General features: G+C 33.9%; 1 protein-coding gene across 4 annotated transcripts; it reads left to right on the top strand.

Annotated features, from left to right (window-relative positions):
* The first annotated feature begins 3,996 nt into the window (after window positions 1-3,996).
* Window positions 3,997-19,502, top strand: LOC149486307 (acylamino-acid-releasing enzyme-like). Of its 4 annotated transcripts, XM_089697712.1 has the most exons (15): window positions 3,997-4,128; window positions 4,408-4,450; window positions 6,138-6,349; window positions 7,209-7,375; window positions 8,572-8,720; window positions 9,395-9,532; window positions 9,764-9,896; window positions 10,371-10,507; window positions 11,001-11,208; window positions 11,934-12,046; window positions 12,433-12,580; window positions 13,467-13,595; window positions 13,984-14,281; window positions 17,577-17,786; window positions 19,042-19,502. In XM_089697712.1, exons 2-15 carry the CDS (start codon window positions 4,439-4,441, stop codon window positions 19,142-19,144), a joined length of 2,157 nt encoding a protein of 718 aa, XP_089553838.1. In that variant the 5' UTR covers window positions 3,997-4,128; window positions 4,408-4,438; the 3' UTR covers window positions 19,145-19,502. The 4 variants fall into 4 exon arrangements, with proteins under 4 accessions (XP_089553838.1, XP_089553836.1, XP_089553837.1 ...); XM_089697710.1 differs by lacking the exons at window positions 3,997-4,128; window positions 4,408-4,450; window positions 13,984-14,281 and adding an exon at window positions 16,265-16,562 and having other exon boundaries at window positions 6,120-6,349; XM_089697711.1 differs by lacking the exons at window positions 3,997-4,128; window positions 4,408-4,450; window positions 13,984-14,281 and adding an exon at window positions 15,265-15,562 and having other exon boundaries at window positions 6,120-6,349.

The raw sequence follows: 19,502 nt of genomic DNA, 5'->3' as shown, positions 1-19,502 counted from the left end.
CAAACCTACTCAAACCGTAGCCGCCAGCCGCGCCGGTAGCCCGTTTATATTATACTCTATAGTCTATAGAACCATAGACTCAAACTCAATCTCAATGCGAGTTGCGACTGTCAACGGTCAAGTGTCAACCGTTAAATTATAAACAGACGTTCGAACTGGTGCGACCGGACCACCGTACTCGTGCGGTGCGATCGACTCGCCACACGACCGCACCGCACCTAGGGTTGCCAGTATTTGATTTAAGGGTTAACAGCATCAAAAATACGAGTTTTAGTTATTTTTTACGGGAGATAATTCAAACAGCAATGTTAAATAGAGAAAATTTATTTTTGGCATTTATATTTGCTGTTGGAAGAAACAGCTTTTAATAGTTCTTCATTTTCTAAAGCGAATGTATAAAAATCTTTGCACGATAATTTAAAATTACAATTAATTTGCAGCTTCGCCTTTACAGTTTCAATATTCAATCGGTTTCGGCTATCCGTCCAGGCATTGCCGCACAAAGAAAATATTCTTTGTTTAAAAATTACGATTAAATTTACGATTTTTAAAAAAACATTTAAAATATTGGAATTTTCGCGGCCGACTGAGCTAAATAAATTCGTATAAAAAAATAGATGCACTAGCGACTAGATAATTTATTACGTTGCTAATATATGAAGTGACTAAAGGCGCAAATTATCCCTTTTTGAAATTTTCGATATTGTCAATAGAGGCGAAAGTATTGTAATTTTTACTGATTTTCGTTTTTATTTTTTTATATTATATGCAGGCGTTAGTAGAAGCTCTGTTTAGTACCAAAAGAAACCTTGAACTGAGTTCTACATGTGACAAAAATACCACATTCTAGCCACGAAGTTATTACGAGATATAGATTTTCAAAGAATGTCAGGGTTGTCCCTAGTAAACAAAATTATATATATCATCTATCTATTACCAAGTTTTTGTTTATGTTTTAGTCGTTAGTTATAGTCGATATTTCAATATATTATTATATGTAGGTAAAAGGTTAATTTATTACAATCTTTATATGTAATAAATTAACTGAACAAAAAAAATATCTTAGATTTATAAGACAATTCAATAATATAAAATTAATACAAATTAATCTCCTTTTTTTGTGAATATTTCGAGCATTGATCATAGTAATCTCATTAAAAGTCAAACCGAATTCTTTGAAAATCTATTTCTCGTAATAAATTCGTGGTTAGAATGTTGTATTTTTTTCACATGTAGACCTCAGTTTAAGGCTTCTTTTGGTACAAGTACAAGTTACAACCATTGAAAAGAAGAAAACGAAGAGAAAAGAATGGGCAAAATTATATTTAAAAGACAGGGATTCATTCAGACATATGCAGTCATATCATAAATCTTTGTAGAGTTCTAAAATTTATATTATTAATTTTTTTTCAGTATTAGCCACGTCATCCGACGCCATCGCCATTGATAACGATCGACCGACGTCCGTTTTGTTTGGCGGTAGAACTGTGACTAAAGCTGTAATAAGTATATAGTCTATGACTAATGCGCTGTCCGGTGCGATCGCCCGTCCACACGCGCGAATTTGGTACGGTCCGCACCAAGTTCGGATGAAAAAACCATCGAACCAACCGTACCGTCAATAATAATAATTATGTCCGGCGGACCACTGTACACATGATCGAATATGGTCCGGAGCGCACCAAGGTCACGGTGCGGTCCGTACCAAATTCGAACGTCTGTTTATAACTTAAAGGAGGCAAGGGATTATCCCTTTTTTTTCAGATGAGATGTTGGATATTAAAGAACGAAGAATGAATTTTCTTTCCAATACAGATTACGACCTATCTTTTTAATAAATAGAAAGTATTAGACTTCCTCCGAAAAAACACTCATGGTCTTCATTACTTGATTTGGTATTCTAAAGGACAATGCCCACCTTCCATACATTTGAAAACCTGATAAAGAAAGTTTATGTATAGACCGCAAGTATAGCAGGAATACTGCGTGCTTGATTAGGGAATAATTCCCTGTTTTCACTTTTACCAGTTAAACGCCAGGAATTTTAAAAAATACGAATTACTACTTTGTAGGTTAGGAATTGTCGCGGGCAAATTATCAACACAAATAGCTATGGAAATATGTAGGCAGTACATATGTACCAAGTAGGTATTTAAAAGTTAATTAATTATATCATTCTACCTATTAATTCTACCTATTAACGAGACGCAAACGCAAAACGAAAGAGACTGCGCCGATTCGAATATGACAGGCGGCTGTCAAACGTCAAAACAATCCGTTTCACTCTATCATCATCATAATTAAACGTAAACTGATAATGTTCGTATTATTTTTTACTTGACTTTAATAAATGTTCATAATATTTTACTATTTAGGTAAAAGAATTAAGTACTTAAAATATAACAAACAGTAATAAAACTAGTTAAAATAGTAAAAGTCAGTCTCCAGTCGTCACTCGCCAGCAAGTAAAACGGAACGTAGCAACTCTACAGATAACGTTCAAAAACCATAATTTCATTTTTTAAGAAGTTTGTACGAGTTTAGAAAAATAACAAAAATCTTTTTTTCCTACGTCTCTGATAAAAAAATGATAAGCGTAATGAGTTCACAATAACCTCCTAAGGACCAATGGCCTCATATAAGTACAAAAACACCATCACCATTACAACCCAGAGCACCAAAAAGTTTTAACTAAATTACCAACCACCGTCCTCATCCGATGACAAAATCGAAAATTCGAAATATCTTAAAAAATACCGCGCTTTTCTGCCTATGATCACTGTGTAACGCGATTGGCTGAATTGAACTATTAGGTTTGGTAGGTAAATGGGTTATCCAATCACAGAATTTTAAAATACTTTAGTTAAAGTTTTTAAAATGGCTGGTCAACGTAACAGAGGTAAGTTAAATCGTTAATAATCATATTAATCTCTCACTTGATTTTCATTTGGTATTGAAAAATAAATAGTAAAAACAGTACAGGAACGTATTTTAATTAAATTTAACGAAACAATTCATATTGTATTTTTTAAATTCACGGATAATTTTTATGTGATCATGTGAGAACATTGGTCGTTACTTACAACATTATTTTCATTTTTTTTGTACTCAGTTGAAGACATTGGAAGTCAATGACTATAAAACATTTAATTAGTTAATAATTTATTTTGTTGTTTTACAGTAATTTTGAGTATAATTGTCCTGTTTTATGATTATAATTTATTTAAACTGTCAACAGAAATTACTATTGCAATCAAAATAAACAGTTATCTTCCTTATTTTTTCAGTTATTCGTGACGATAATATCATCGATTTCCTAGCCGACTGACGGAGATTTTATTCCTAGTGATGAAGACTTAGGAGACCCACCATTTGTTTCCGAATCGATTTTTAGTTAGCTCATTGATATTTCAAGTTCCTAATATTGTACTTCCAATGTTTTTATTTCTTTTTTTAACATATGTTCAGATAGTTTAGATATTTTATTACCTAATATGTAGTAAACTTACACATTTAGAATTTAAGAAAAACTGTTTTTAATTCTTTTGTATACTTTTTAGAGGTTATTGTATGATCTCATATGTTATAACATAAGTAAATAAAAAAATCTACAAGTAAAACCTTATTTTAATAAAAAAATTTTTGGATTCACTTAGGTCTGATGTGATCACATGGGAACAAAATAAATCGAGTTTTTTTTTTCAGAAATGTATTCTATACGCTATATTTTACACAGATAAAAAATCCCACAAGTAAATTTTAACTCTAACAATAAAAAAAACAAAAAAATACCATTGGGTCGCAGGTCTGTTGTATTTTTATGTACTCAGGTGAGAACAATGGGTGGTAATGCAGAATAGGATTTTTTTAGCTTGGTCCTTAGGAGGATAAAATAAGCTAAATTTTAAGATTTGTTTCATTTCTATACATGTTCAGGTGAAAAATGGGCATTGTTCTTTAGTAAGGTTTAAAAAGCGCTTAAGTTATTTATGAGGGGGGGGGATGTAACTTGACTGTGTCAACCACGTGTCAACTTGACATATGTTGACCGTTGACCCTAGTCCGCTGTCCGGCTAATTTTGCTGAGTTGGTTGTTTACAAACACGAGAAATTTTCATCGATATTATAGTACGATTTTTTTCTTACGTGTTCTATTCTATAATATAATATTTATGTATATGAAGTATTATATTTTATCTAAATACTTACAAATATTTAATTATTGGGGTTTCATTTTCTGATAAGATATTGTAGTTATATTTACATAGACTTTATCTTTAAATATAATTTATTACCACATACGTTACAGAGCAAGTAATTGACGTTAACAGTTAGTTAATTCATACTTCAGCACTTGCTCTGTGATACTTCAGTTGAAAATATTAATGAAGTTGTTCTTTATTTCAGTTACACTGTAAATGTTCTGAAGTTAATCAACATGTCTGGGCAGGTATGTGTTATTTATAGATATTTTTTTATCAACGAAAATGCGCCTTTATTGCCTATAAATTTGTTTAAAATATGTTTGGTGAATGAAATGAGTATGATTGTATATACAGTTTTATTACAGCCAAATTTCTTTAGGGCAAGCTTACACAGTCATTCTTAACCATCCTTATTACTGGGAATCTGTCTTCAGACTTCACTAATTAAATATATTGGTACAGTAGATACTAGAAACAGTAGAAGTGCCCGTCCGACTAGGGCTCTTCCGGCCTCCACTCATCAACAGCCCTTGCGCATGTCGCTTCCAGGGTGAACCTTCAGTTTACCCACGTGTGGGCGTTAAAATGTGACACCACAAAAAAAAAAAACGACAACAGAAGAATTATACTTCTACAGCCGTACAAATAAACGAGTTATAACATTTTATGCAAAGAATAAACTAAGAATAAGGAAAAATCATACAAATAAACACGAAATAAATGTAACCTAGTATAACTTCGTAATAAGTATTCATACTAATGCTATTCTGTCCTTATTACGGCTACCACCCTAGTATAAGTCTGACATAACCGAGTTATAACATATCTTTTAGTACATTGTGCTGTGTTTTACAAGTTTTAGAAGCAATTTTCAATCTAAATTTGAGATAATAGCAATGAGAGTAATACGGGAAGTAGAAAAAGTTGAGCAAATTAATAATTTCATTACGTACCTATTGAAATGGAAAATTTCGTATGAAATGTCAAAATATACGAAATTATGAAAAACCCTTTTGATATTTATAATGATTTATTTATTTATTTACGACATGCGCCAAACCATACATACATAAAACTTATTTCTAAACTTATCACAATAATATACACTTTCGTTGAAAATATAAATCTTCTAAGCCTGGAGTTGTATGTTTTGAGTACCAGTTATTTGGCAACTCTCTATCTCAAGGTGGGTTTATCTTCTGTTCTCCAGATATTGGATAGCGTTATATATCATTTGCTTGCATATTTAATGATATATTTAAATTATTTCCAATAAATATTTAAAAAATAAATATTCTGTTCGTATGATGAAACTTCACAACAAATTCGACGAAGTCAAACGAGCGTCAGCAAAATGACAGCACCAAGGCTTAACCGTAGACAATTTCAATGTTTTTCATAATTTTGTGAATGAATTGCGACGTTGCCGCTTCGCGCCTATTGCATAGCGTGAGCATAGATACATCGACGTTATTCCAAATTTATTTGTAAGAAATTATGACATCCTTATTCTTTATTTATTCTTATCATATCTATGCATTGCATAAGGTTTGAATAAGCAAGTTTTTATTTGTACGGCTGCTAGTAATATATTAGTAGTATGTGGGCTGAGTTGAAGATTAAAATATTTCTAGGGTAAATCAAAAGACTTCTGTTTCAATAATATCTTCCAAAAATAGTTACATTTTATATGTACACTAGCTTACCGCCCGCGGCTTCGCCCGCTTTGTCTAAAACCTAATATGTAAGTTATATGTATACTAAAACCTTCCTCTTGAATCACTCTATCTATTAATAAAAACCGCATCAAAATCCGTTGCGTAGTATTAAAGATTTAAGCATACATCCCTATGTATACACTGACATAAGGACAGAGAAAGCGACTTTGTTTTATACTATGTAGTGATAGTGACTATGTTTTTAATATTTCAGATAGAGAAAATAGTGCAAGTGTACAAAACATTGGCTAAAATACCCTCTATTGTTGGAGGAAGATTGAACAAGAGTGGTACGAGGATCTCTTCTAAATGGTCAGTCAGAAACCTTGATAGAGGCAAGAATAGCCAATATATTGTAGACTATGTACTCGACAGTGAACTGAAAGCGATTGCTGAGAGTGATTTTGGTGTTGATGTCAGTAATGAGTGAGTATTATTATTTCAGTTATGGAAGGCAGTTCTTGTATGATAAAAGTTATATTTTGATATCTTATATATTGAATATGGTTTTGGAATTCAGTGATATTAACTAATCTTAGTTTTAGAACACATGATTTGTAGTAAAACAATAAGTGGAAAAAGCTAGTTCAACACTTCAACTAGTTCAACTAGTTCAATAATATGTTCAATATACAGGGTGACTGGAAATTCGACGTGATCCTTCAAAGGGGTTACACTAGAGGTCATTTGCAACAAATTAAGTCCAGTTAACCAGGGGTCAAAAATGGATGGTTATTGAGCTATGACCCTTTTCTTTTTGAGGTGATGCAAGTTTTGGGCAAGTTGTTTTTTTTTAAAGTGATCGCTTGATGATTATGAGTGATTCAAAAAAATATCAATTGAATGTTAACAGTGTAGTAGTTTTTTCATAATTAATTGTTTTTAGTAAAAAGGCAGAAAATTTTTAAAAAATCAAAAAACCGTCATAGCTCAATAACCATCAATTTTTGACCCCTGGTTAACTGGACTTAATTTGTTAAAAATGACCTCTAGTATAACCCCTTTGAAGGATCACGTCGAATTTCGAGTCACCCTGTATATATTATAATTTTCTCTAAACTTGAAAGTAACCTTCTGAACTGTATTTTCTTGTTAGTTAACTGAAATATTGCAATGGGAATACTTTTCAATTTGTTCTTGTTGTTAGATAAATAGAGCTGTAATTCTGCAATATTATTAATGCTTCTGTTTTTTACCTTAATGTAATTTTGAAGTAAAACATTCAGTAATAAATTAAACAAACCATATAAAAAGCTATGTTTGTATCACCACAAATAATTTTCAGATTACTATCCTCTATATCTCCTAATGATACTTACAAAGCTATAATAAGAGAAGAAAACAACGGCAAGGACAGCAAAAAGTGCTTCCTCGAAGTGTGGTCCAAGAGCTGCCTGGCGCATACCATTGATTTAACTGCACTTGATGTGCATGGCGATGTTTATGATGATGGTATGAATCTCTATAATATAAAAATGAATCCCAAAATGTGTTGGTAAGCGCATAACTTGAGAACGGCTGAACCGATTTCGATAATTCTTTTTTTATTATATTCCTTGAAGTACGAGGATGGTTCTTATGTAGAGAAATCGTAAATATGTACCACGGGCGAAGCCGGGGCGTACCGCTAGTAAATAAATAAATATTTCAGGACAATTTAAACACACGGCACGATCTGATTCCATACTAAGATTTCGCTTGTGTTATGGAAACCAGATGGCTGATAAACATACATATATATATAATTTTAAATAAATACTTATATAGATAATTAACACCCAGACACAGAGCAAATATCTACGTTCATCACACAAATATTTGCCCCGGGTGGGAATCGAACCCACAACCTCTGGCTTGAAAGGCAGGGCCACTACCAACCAAGCCAACCGGTCGGTCGATATGTCGTCCGTCGGTATGTTAGTGTTATATACTTTATTAGCTTCACCTGTATGTTACTGAGAAACTTTTAACCCAATTTAAATAGACAGAATTAAAAAAGGTTTAAACAGATTTTAAATGCAATTTATTATTCATTATATTATTGTCCCGACGTTTTGCAGCTAGCGTGGTCATGGGGAGACCATGTTAGAATTTTTAATTTCTAAATGTGTACTATATTATTTAAATTATAAATATTAATATATGTTCTACTATTCTTAATAGCCGAAGTGAGTAAAAAAAAAATGGTTTTACTCTTGTAATTTGCTGATATAACACCTCTTTCGAAATTAATATCAAGGCTGGAAGTATTCAATCAATAAAATAAAATATTATTTCACCTTCAAGCCTTTAATTAATGAGAATAAGTTCTTCTAAGAGCAGTGGTGGCTCGGTGGTGAGACCTCGGACTTCGAATCGATAAGTCCGGGGCTCGAGGCCAGGCGAGCGCGCAGGAAATAAATTGATTTTTCAATTTATCTGCGCATGTTGTAACATCACCACTCGAACTGTGAAGGAAAACATCGTAAGGAAACCGACATGTCGAAGAATTAAAAAGTTCGACGACATGTGTCATCCGCCAACCCGCACTTGGCCAGCGTGGTGGATTATGGCCTGTACCTTCATAGGAGGCCCGTGTCCCAGCAGTGCGAACGTATATGTATAGGCTGATGATGATGATGATGATGATGATGAAGTTCTTCTTTAAGGTGAGTTTGGCAGTCTAGACTGGTCGCCAGATGAAAAGAGTTTGATATACATTGCTGAGCAGAAACCAAAGAAATCTGAGGCATATATTAAAAGGAAGGCAGTGGACAGCGATAAGAATGAAGGTAGCGGGGATAAAAAAGTTACACCTGTAAGTAGATTTGATTATTTAAAAGAGATTTTATTCGTTTATAGTTGCATTTTTGACGCAAAATATGTATTTATGATCGAATCTAGCTAAATTTAAAAATTGTTTTGAACCGTTTTACGTATTTTTGTACTTAATCAAAATAGCGGGGAAAGTTTTTGTTTCATTAAATTTTCAAAATACATTTATTCAATGATTTATTGTGCGGCATTTTAACTGATAATCTGAATGAAATATTTACAGGGCCCTAGAATTTGTATTTTCTAATTGCTTTTATAGATTTTTTTTTAAATTATGTTTATATTATAAACTCATAGGTGAATGTACGTAACATACACATATTAAAATCTATAAGGCTACTGAAAATATTTGTTATTAACCGACTTCAAAAAAAAGGAGGAGGTTATCAATTCGGCCGGTATGTTTTTTTTTTTTTTTTTATGTATGTACACCGATTACTCCGTGGTTTCTGAACCGATTTACGTGATTCTTTCTTTGTTCGATGCGGGATGGTGTCGAATTGGTCCCATAAAAAATTTATTCGGATAGGCCCAGTAGTTTTTATTTTATGAGCATTTTTGTCTGTATTTGTAAATGTTGCAAGTGCAAGTTTGAAGTCGGTTGTTTTTAACGCAGTTATTGACTTGTTTTATAATTATAATTATGGATATTTTTAGGGTGAAGAGTACATTTACAAACCGGACTGGGGCGAACAACTTGTTGGCAAGAAACAGTCTGTTATTGTTAAGTGTGACTTGGAGAACGAAGCTATTACTGTATTGCAAGGAGTACCAGATGATTTATGTCCCGGACAAGTAAATAAAATCTATTATGGTATAATTGGATGGTGATGATGATGACAATATTTTTGTATTTTTAATATTCATGAATGCAAAATTTTAATTTCATAGACATGCTTACACTTTTCCTTTTATAAGATTAGCAATGGCTCAATGTTTATTATATTGGGATTCAATCAAAAAAATCGTTTGGCAAAATAAATTTGCAAGAACATTAAAATAATTATTAATAATTATTTGTTCCAGGTTCGATTCTCGCCCGATGGTAAAGGCATAGTCGGTGTAGCGTGGAAGACACAGGACCCTAGCCGGTTGGGGCTCATATACTGTACTAATCGAGAAAGCCAAATATTCTGGCTGTCTTTCGAAGGATCATATAGTATGTATTCAATTTAAGTTTGAGTTCTCATTTGTCTATCTTTTATAATAATTGCTTCGGTTTTTTTAAACTCGACAAACAAATGTTTAGACTATTTTCCGCATAAAACGCATGTGATGCGGACGCTTTTGTTAATTGCAATTTGCAAGAAGAAAGCTTGCATCTAGCGTCGAAACAATTAAAAATGTGGCCACGGAGCGTCATGCGGAGCGGCAACGTCGCGCCAACCGCTAGTCGTGCGGTGCGGCAACGTCGCTTTACCCGCTCGTATAGACTATAGATTACATGCATTTGTTGTATGCGTCCGTGTACATTATGAATTAATCATATTTCCTATAATATCATTATTTGCAACATATAACTTATAAGTTTGAATATTATCAATTTTAAAATATAGTATTTTTTTTCTTATAATATTAAGGAAGAGTCTATCTTACTATCGCAAAGGAAACTGAATCTACAATGTATTTCCAGGAAGTCTAAGCAAATCGTCTGGAGTGTCAGTGCTATCTCCTCGCTTTTTACCAAACGGGGCCCTTGTGTGGTTACAGCGGGGCTCCGGGGGCCCGCATGATGCTTGTCATCAATTGGTTAAGCTGGATAAAGATACGGTAAGTTTTATCTATTATTTTGTGTTTTATTCTGGGGCCCCTATGTAGTTGTAGTAGGGCTCCGGGGGCCCGCGTGATGATTGTCACCAGCTGGTCAAGTGAATACAGTTAGTATTATTAAATATAGAACTAAGGGATCATGTAAATATTCAACGATGAAATTTAAATCGTTCCAGTAGTTCCTGAGATTACTGCGTTCAAACAAACAAAGTTGGCCTCAATTGTCGCCTTGTTACTTGTCACCAAAAGAATAGATAGGGTTACTTATTCGTTTTTATACAATGTGTAAAAATAAGAAAGACGTGTGGCACTCGGGGACTGCCGCGTTAAAGCTATTGTATGCTATTCCTTCAAGCCACACCTCCGAGCCCGTCGGAGTGGGGAGCGTGAGGTTTTTCGTTACGGAATTTCTGGATTCGGTCCCCGCGCTCAAGGCCCGCGATAGAAGCTATGCAAAAGCTTAATTATTAATAATACATAAATAATATTTCAGATGGAAGAAATTGTAAAATCTGAGCAATCAGAAATAAAAGAAACAATCCTAATAGACATAGTACAGACCAGTATTAAAATATCGAACGGCGATTTCTTCGGCGTATACACGCATAATTTGCCGGCCAAGTGTGTGTCGGCGGATGGGAAGAGGATCGTGTTTAATACCGTGAAGCAAGTGGAAGTTAATAGCTATGTTTTGGATATGGGTATGTGCAAACAAACAAAATAAATTTTGTGTTCTGTTCTGTTGTGTTACTGAAATTACAAAATTCTACATAAGGTAAATATGTATATCAAAAATAGAAAAAAAATCGATAACGAGGTGGGACTCGAACCCGGTCTAGCATCCGTCCCGGATTGGCGTGAAAGGATGCGGGTTCGAGTCCCGCCTTGTGATCGAATTTTTTCTATTATTTATAAATTTATATCAAGAAAGTTAATTATATAAATAAGTTTGTCATTGAGATAAAATAAATTAAAATGTCTCCTTGCATGCAAACATTTTTGATCGTTATCTGATTTAGTATGTAGTATATGTATGTATGTATACAATTAATTGAAGAATGTTTATGCATAGTGTGTGATTGAATGTTGTCATTATGGTATTGAAATTGATATTCTATTATGAACAATATATCATTACTAGCTTTTGCCCGCGGCTTCGCTCGCGTTAAGAAGTTTTATTATAATTTAAGTAGTTGAAGTATAATTTAAGTAAAATTGATCAAAATCCTTTCTTAGCGGATGCCTACGTCATATTAACATCTATTTCTATATATTAATATTCTGGTTCAATAAATGATTTTTTTTTTCATATAAACTTTCATCCCATATTTTATCCCTATAAGGACGGAAAGGTTCTACTATTTTTTTGGCCTATTATTTATTTTTTGGTTCCATATTAATTTTTTCAAATATTTTCTTTTACCAGAAAGCGGTGTAATAACTAATATATCGCCGCAACAAGCTGGTTCATGCTCAGTACTAAGTGTAAGGTCTGATGTAGTGTTGGCCACCTTCTCAAATATAACCACTCCGGGACAGGTAATATTTTCATATAATAAAAATGAATCGCCAAATCTGCTGCTAAGCGTAGAACGGCTGGACCAATTCGGATAATTTTTTGAAGTGAAACTTTTGTAGGCTCGTTGACAGTAAAATTTGAAGGTAGCATCATGGCAATATAGTCACGTCGCGCAGTAAGGCGACGATTTTGGTATTATTGATTCTTGACCAAGAAGTTTCACTTCTGAGATATGGGCTCGCTCGCGCTCTTTTTCATAAGCAAATCTAGGATACTATACATACACACTACCAAGGAATATATTGAAATAATCGCATGATTTTGTATGCGTACGCGCACGTTTACATGCACACACACGTTCACATACGAAGACAAAAAAAATTCTTAATAAACCACAATATTGCAGCTATACGTAGCAAAATTACCCAGCCCGGGATCAGAACACACGATACAGTGGAAGCCGGTGGGAACACCGAACCCTACACCAGAGGGATTGAGCAACGCCGAAGTGAAGTATATGTATCTAGAACATGAGAACTGTGATGATGACGTCAGTGAGTATATTAATTTTTTCTATATAAATTGGTGTAAGACCTATTATTACATTTTTCTGTAGAAAAGGAACTGTTGGAAGGTTTAAATAAAAAATAAATCTAGTTTTTTGATGTGAAACTTCTTTAGGCGCGTTGAGAGTAAAATTTCAAGATTGCGTCATGGCAATACCGTCACGTCATGAAGTAAGGCGACGATTTTGGTATCTTTGAATCTTGCCAAAGAAGTTTCATTTCTGACACGTGTGCTCGGCACACACACACTCTTTTTTAATTTGTACGCTGTACCTACCTAGTACCTATTTGTCAAGTGCATTAAACTTTAATATCTTCATCAATGTCTTATTATTTCACCGATCTACGTACGAGTCCACACCAAGCCACATACAGCTTCTGCACTTACTAAGAAAAAATGTCAATCATTACATAGTATAAAACAAAGTCGCCTTTTCTGTCCCTATGTCCCTTTGTATGCTTAAATCTATAAAACTACGCAACGGATTTTGATGCGGTTTTTTTTAATAGATAGAGTGATTCAAGAGGAAGGTTTTAGTATATAATTTATTAGGTTTTAGACAATGCGGGCGAAGCCGCGGGCTGTAAGCTAGTAAATATATAAAAGCAACTTTCAGAAACACTCACGGCCATATACATCAGTAGAAATGTCCGCTGGTAGTGTGGCCGTACTATGCGTTTGTAAATGCATTACCGCTTTTATTATTTCTATGTATAAAACAAAAAATATTAAGAGCGTGTGTACCGAGCACACGTGTCAGAAGTGAATCGTCGCCTCACTCCATGACGTGACGGTATTGCCATGACCTTGAAATTTTACTCGCAACGCGCCTAAAGAAGTTTCACTTCAATATATAAAATTAACAAATTTCAGAAACATTCACGGCGATATACATAAGTGGGGCTACAAAGAAATGTCCGCTAGTAGTGTGGCCGCACGGCGGACCGCATTCCGCTTTCGTGAATGCGTTCGCGTTAGAAACGGCCATGTTTCATTTGTTGGGTGAGTAATTTTTTTGTTTTGAGTTATTTTGCTTGAGATAACTTAAATATTTTGCAATAAACATTTTTCTTTACATATTTTTAATTGAATTTTAAGAATAATTTTGTTTTGATTATAATCAATCAATTACATTTTCTTTTTATTTTCAAGAAGACATTTTTAGTTTCATCATATTAGAAAACAAGAAGTTGAAGTGTCCATTATAAAATATTTATCGATTACCGTTATTTATTTATATTTATGATAATTACTTATTTATGTTGCTAAATCAGCAATTTATAGATTTTATTTAATAAATCTCTATTTATCAGACCAAAACATCACATTCATAAAACTGTATTTTTACACAATCCACAACAAGACGATTTTATTACAACCCAATTTGCAGGCTTCGCGAGCGTGCAAATAAACTACAGGGGTTCGATCGGCAATGGGGATAGCTCCGTGCGATTCTTGCCTCGACGAATCGGGCGCGCTGACGTCATCGATTGCAAGATGGCGGCCGACGAAGTGATAAAAAAATACTCTATAGATGAGAAACAATTGTGTTTATTCGGCGGTTCTCATGGAGGGTTTTTGGTGGCACATTTGAGTGGACAATATCCAGATTTCTTTAAAGTGACTGTGTCTAGGAATCCTGTTATTGATATAAGCTCTATGGCCTCCGTTTCGGATATACCGGATTGGTGAGTGGAAGACTAGAACGATTTTGTTATTATTGTAATTCTTTTTAGCCAAATGTTGCAAAGTGTTGCCAAAAGGTGTTTTTATAAGGCTATACGGAAAAAAATAAGACAAAAAGTTGTAACGACAGTTTTTACCATAGTTGTGAGCTGTACGGCGTGTACGTGTTTTTCTGTCTGTCTCTCTTTCTCTTATAGAACTTCGTTCCATCCGGGTGTCCCTTGACACCTCAAGTTTAAATCACGTTTCAATAGTGGTTAGTGATACTGCTTAGTGCGTCAGAGCGTGTGAGTTCGTATTGGAGAGTTTTGTACGTATGAGTGTGTGGGTTGGTTTTTATGTAGTGTAGAGTGTGTTACTATTTCGTTGATTTTGGAGATTTGCATACTTACTTTTCCTTTGTATAGATTTGTAACAGAGTGCATTTAATGAAAGCGGTGGTCTTAAGCTTGGTTGGAATGGTTGTGAACAATTAGATATACATATTTGCGGGTAGACTATTGACGTCCTGAAAACAGGTGCAAATGAAAGATACCTGGAAACAGATTTATATTTTAATTGTTAGTGAATACTGAATACTCGGAATATATAAACATAACCTCTAATATTGGCAATCTATGTATTGTAATGTTACGTCAAATGAATACACAATAAATATCGTAGATTCGTTTTGTATAAAGTGTGTTTTAAAAAATTCATAGACACAATAATTTATGCACAAATTATTATTATTTATTATATGAGTCGTTCATGTTGATATTCAAACACAATTAAATTATATCAGTTGTGACTAACATTTAATTCTCACAAATATGTATATGACATTTTATCTATATTTATAATGGACGCTTCTCTTTTTTTGTTTAAGAACGTGGTGGAAGTTCTTCATCAAATTTTCATAAAGTTTTGGTCTAAATGTCTTCTTGAAAATCCACACAATATTTCCTAGCTTTGATCTGAAATAAAAGAAAAACAATTCGCCTAGGTTTTTCTGCGCTTCGCCTAAACTTCCGAGGATCTACAGGCAATGGAGACGCTAATGTGCGATGTCTCATCAGAAATATTGGAGTTTACGACGTCCAGGATTGTCTTCTATCCTTAAAAGAATTAAAAGAAAGATTATCCTTAAAAGTAAAAGATATAGTTTTATACGGGGGAAGCTATGGTGGTTTCCTTTGTGCCCATTTGGCTGGACAATACCCAGAAATGTTTAGGGCTATGGTGTTAAGGAACCCTTTGCTCGATTTGGCGACTAAGGCTAATTATGCTGATAATCCGGACGGGTGAGTTATGCTGTAGTAAGATTTTGGGTAATTTTTAAAAACGACGGGGAAAATATGTACAATAATGTGAAATTATTATCCTATAGTTATATACAGGTGTATTCTAGTTGATATTCTGGTTTCTTTGGCGGGATCACGGCTTTTATTGTCACACATGTTATCCTTCTTATGCACTACGTAAAGGTTGACATATTTAAGTTTATACATTTCGTATTTATTCTTACTAATTTTCGCCATTATGGTAAAATTTTTGTATCTGGAGATAGGAGGCTAGACAAGGGACATAGGCTAATTTTACTGCGGTGAAACGTCTCATTCCCTATTGAATTTTCTTCGGCTAAGCGGGCGGAAAACTAGTCTTCTGTATGTCTTCTCGATAGTATAAGGTCTCACGAATCGCAGTAGTACTGTCAATACAGGTTAATATCGTCGTCGCATGGTGTGGGCAATGGGATATTGATATTGATTTGGTGAATTTGTATGTATAGTTTATTATACACAGATTTTCACAAGAATTTAAAACTAGTTAGTTATTTAATATCCTGGATATTCTTAAATATATCATTTATCCCTATAATTATAATGGACATTTCACTTATTTATAATTAATACGTAATACGAGTTATTCATCACTTTTTTTCCTAAAAGGCTCAATCTTTCTTTCAAATTTACTCACAAATAAAAGTAAAATGTTTTGCTTAGGATTGTCCGCGCTTCTCCTTAACTTCCGAGGGTCTACCGGCAACGGAGACGCTAATACGAGATGTATCATCAAAAATGTTGGAGTTTACGATGTCCAGGATTGCCTTTTATCTTTAAAAGAATTGAAAGAAAGATTAGCTTTTAAAGAAAAAGCTACAGTTTTATACGGGGGAAGTTATGGAGGTTTCCTTTGTGCCCATTTGGCTGGACAATACCCAGAAATGTTTAGGGCTATGGTGTTAAGGAATCCTTTGCTTGATGTGGCTACTATGGTCAACTATGCTGATTGTCCGGACGGGTGAGTCAGAGACATTATACATAAACTAGCTGTAACATACGACTTTGCCCCGGGGATTAAGGAAAATTAACAGTATAAGCGCCATCTATCGGAATTTCTAAAATTTAAAGTGATTCTAATACAAATGAATATTCATATGGGAATGAAAAGTATTGCAGCGTTAAAAATTAGCCTATAATACTCTCTAGACTCCTAGTTTCTACCTATCTCTAGTCACAAAATTCTTACCATAACATCGCGTCTTTGCGAGGTGCAAGGAAGACAAACACAATTTCACCAAAATTTATTTTTGTTGCATTAATATAGATTTATTGGTTTAAATTCGTTTTATTGTATCAGGGAATGAGCGTTAAGTGTTTTTATAGGGATCGTTAGTTAGGTTACGTATTAGAGAGGGAATGTATGTTTCAAATGGAAGATTGTACGTTGAGAAGTTGGATTTAGTGTGAGCTTAACTTGAAAGATGGCGTAATAATAAATTTGGGCAAGTGTGCAAGTTTTTTGAGCGCTCATATTGAACCTTTAACACTTAAATACAATACCACCTACCTTTTTACCTGTCTCTTGTTTCGTATGCACTTAGTGTGATGTTCTTATAATATTGTCCAATCTATCTTTTTAAATGTTATATTTTATTTGTGATTTTGAATTATCATATTATATCAAAAGAGAACTTTCCCAAGATTCCCAAAATCTGGCAATTTATTTGGATTTGACTGTTTTTCGTAACTCAAGAACATCTCTATTTAACGAACTTCAACAAAACGACACTTAATGTGCGGCGTTTATTCAAATTGCACTCTGAGGATTATTTTTTATAAGAAAGGAGGCAATAGAACAGACGCGACGCCTGATGGTAAGCGATCAGCGTCGTCCATAAGCATCCACCCAAGCCGGGGACATTGTGAGTGTATTGCCGGCCTTTTAGATAGGAATACGCTCTTTTCGTAAAGGTCCCCAAACACTTGATACTTAGCGAAATTTTCAGAGAAATAACTATATTTTCGCTCCTAGGTGTTACGTAGAAGCCGGTATCGATTTCAACCAATCCGGGCCCGTCACAGAAGAAGCTCTATTATCCATGCGCCGTTGTTCCCCCATAGTGCATGTGCACAAAGTGAAGACACCAACCGCGCTCATGTTGGGCTCAGTGGACAAGCGTGTGCCGGCCTACCAGGGGCTGGAGTATGCGAAACGGCTGCACGCTAATGGATGTGTTTGTAGGTGAGTGAAAAAAAAATCTGCTTAGTTTCTGGGTTTGGGAGGATAAAAAAAGACGTGTGGCTCTCGGGGACTGCCGCGGTAAAGCTATTGCATAGCATGCCTTCAAGCCACACCTCCGAGCCCGTCGGAGTGGGGGGCGTGAGGTTTTTTCGTTACGGAATTTTTCGATTCGGTCCCCGCGCTCAAGGCCCGCGATAGAAGGCCCGCTATGCAATAGCTTAAAAAATACAAAAAATAGGCTAAAACTTGCTTCTTATACATTGAACAAACAATTAAGTACACATTTACGTACAGTAAATAACTAGTAGTAATAACTAATAATTATTACGCTCAAAAAATGTCCGACGCAAACTCTACCTGCGAGTGTCTCAGGCAGAGTTTTATAATAGCGATACAATAGACTTTGAACCTAACTGTCACGAAATAAGGTATACATTTCAATGAATATTTTTACTTGTGACATTTTAATTAAGAGTCTTGTTATTTATAGTAAGTAAATGTTATAGTCCTTTTCATTTAGGATGATTCCTGTGACACTTCATCGTGTTCCGAATTACGTATTTTATGTTTAAAAAGTCAAAATAATTTTAGTGCATAATATTTTTATTTTATGGCGGCATTATTACCAAAAATATAAAAATGAAACATCTTAAGCTTATAAATCAAAAACAGTATTGTTTAGTTTAATATAATGAAGAATAAAATAAAATAACACAAAAATATAATACCTACGCAATTCTTGTACATGAAATGGATCGTTAAAAAATCATAGAGTTGGAAAATCATATAATCGGCGCCCATCTTGTGATCGTTTGTCAATCGAGTCAATCGTCTGTACGAGTACCTCAGCCTTGTATACAAGTTGCATTTTTATATTGATACTTTACGTGGTATTCTGTTATTTTTACTAATTGTTATTGTTGACTTTTTGTTGCTGTTGTTTGCTAAGTTTCCTTAGTTAATTGTTGGCGAAATGCCGAAAAAACTAATTTTGGTACTTTATTCAAATCGATTTCATTTCCTTATAGAATATTATCGATTATCGGAAACAATTGATACGATTTCAGTAACCGACATCTCTACACGTGTCAATAATCGATGTGTCACAGAAATCATCTTAGGTGGAAAGGACTATAGTACAACTCAAGTTTTATAAATGGAAGTAAGCAAAATCTTCGTGCTATTTAAAACTTGAGTTTATTTTAGACTTTTTTTTAAATATTTTTTATTTTGTAATAACTATGTTTATTTACAGAGTTTTCATGTATGAAGACAATCACGCTCTACGAACGCAATCTGCTGAAATGGACAACCTGATAAATGGCGTGGAATGGTTCCTTACGCATTTGAAAAATTAAATTTAGTTTAGATTTTAATTTGCATTTTTTTAGACGTTTTCTGTTAAGTTTTCCTGTGTTTATTTTCAATTTACTTTTACATTTACATATTTATTTACATATTTATTTACTTTTATTAGTATAGTGGAATCAAAAGTATTAAAAATGTCTAAAAATACCGCCATGATACCAGGGTCATTATATTTTAAGGAATATGATCGTTTCTAATTATTCAGTTTTATGGCAAAACGCAGTCACGGATTCGTTATTGTATCTATTATACCTATATTCTTATCATCTTTAGATGATAAGAATATAGGTATTGAAGCTTCCGATTTGTATTTAAAACGGGTATTTTTGAATAAATTTTGAAGAAAAA

This window comes from Colias philodice, chromosome 8 (genome assembly GCF_061535455.1).
Source record: "Colias philodice isolate Cphi_HAF_F1 chromosome 8, ilColPhil1 Martin Lab GWU primary, whole genome shotgun sequence".
NCBI lineage: Eukaryota > Metazoa > Arthropoda > Insecta > Lepidoptera > Pieridae > Colias > Colias philodice.
The sequence above is the reverse complement of the archived record's forward strand: the minus strand, read 5'-3'. Positions and strand labels throughout refer to the sequence as shown.

Excerpts from the sequence above, each read along its gene's own strand:
- LOC149486307 (XM_089697710.1), top strand. The coding sequence starts at position 6,120 with ATGTTTTTAATATTTCAGATAGAGAAAATAGTGCAAGTGTACAAAACA. Across the intron at positions 9,897-10,370 it reads GTCTTTCGAAGGATCATATA|GAAGTCTAAGCAAATCGTCT; the intron begins GTATGTATTCAA and ends ATGTATTTCCAG. Across the intron at positions 10,508-11,000 it reads TTAAGCTGGATAAAGATACG|ATGGAAGAAATTGTAAAATC; the intron begins GTAAGTTTTATC and ends ATAATATTTCAG.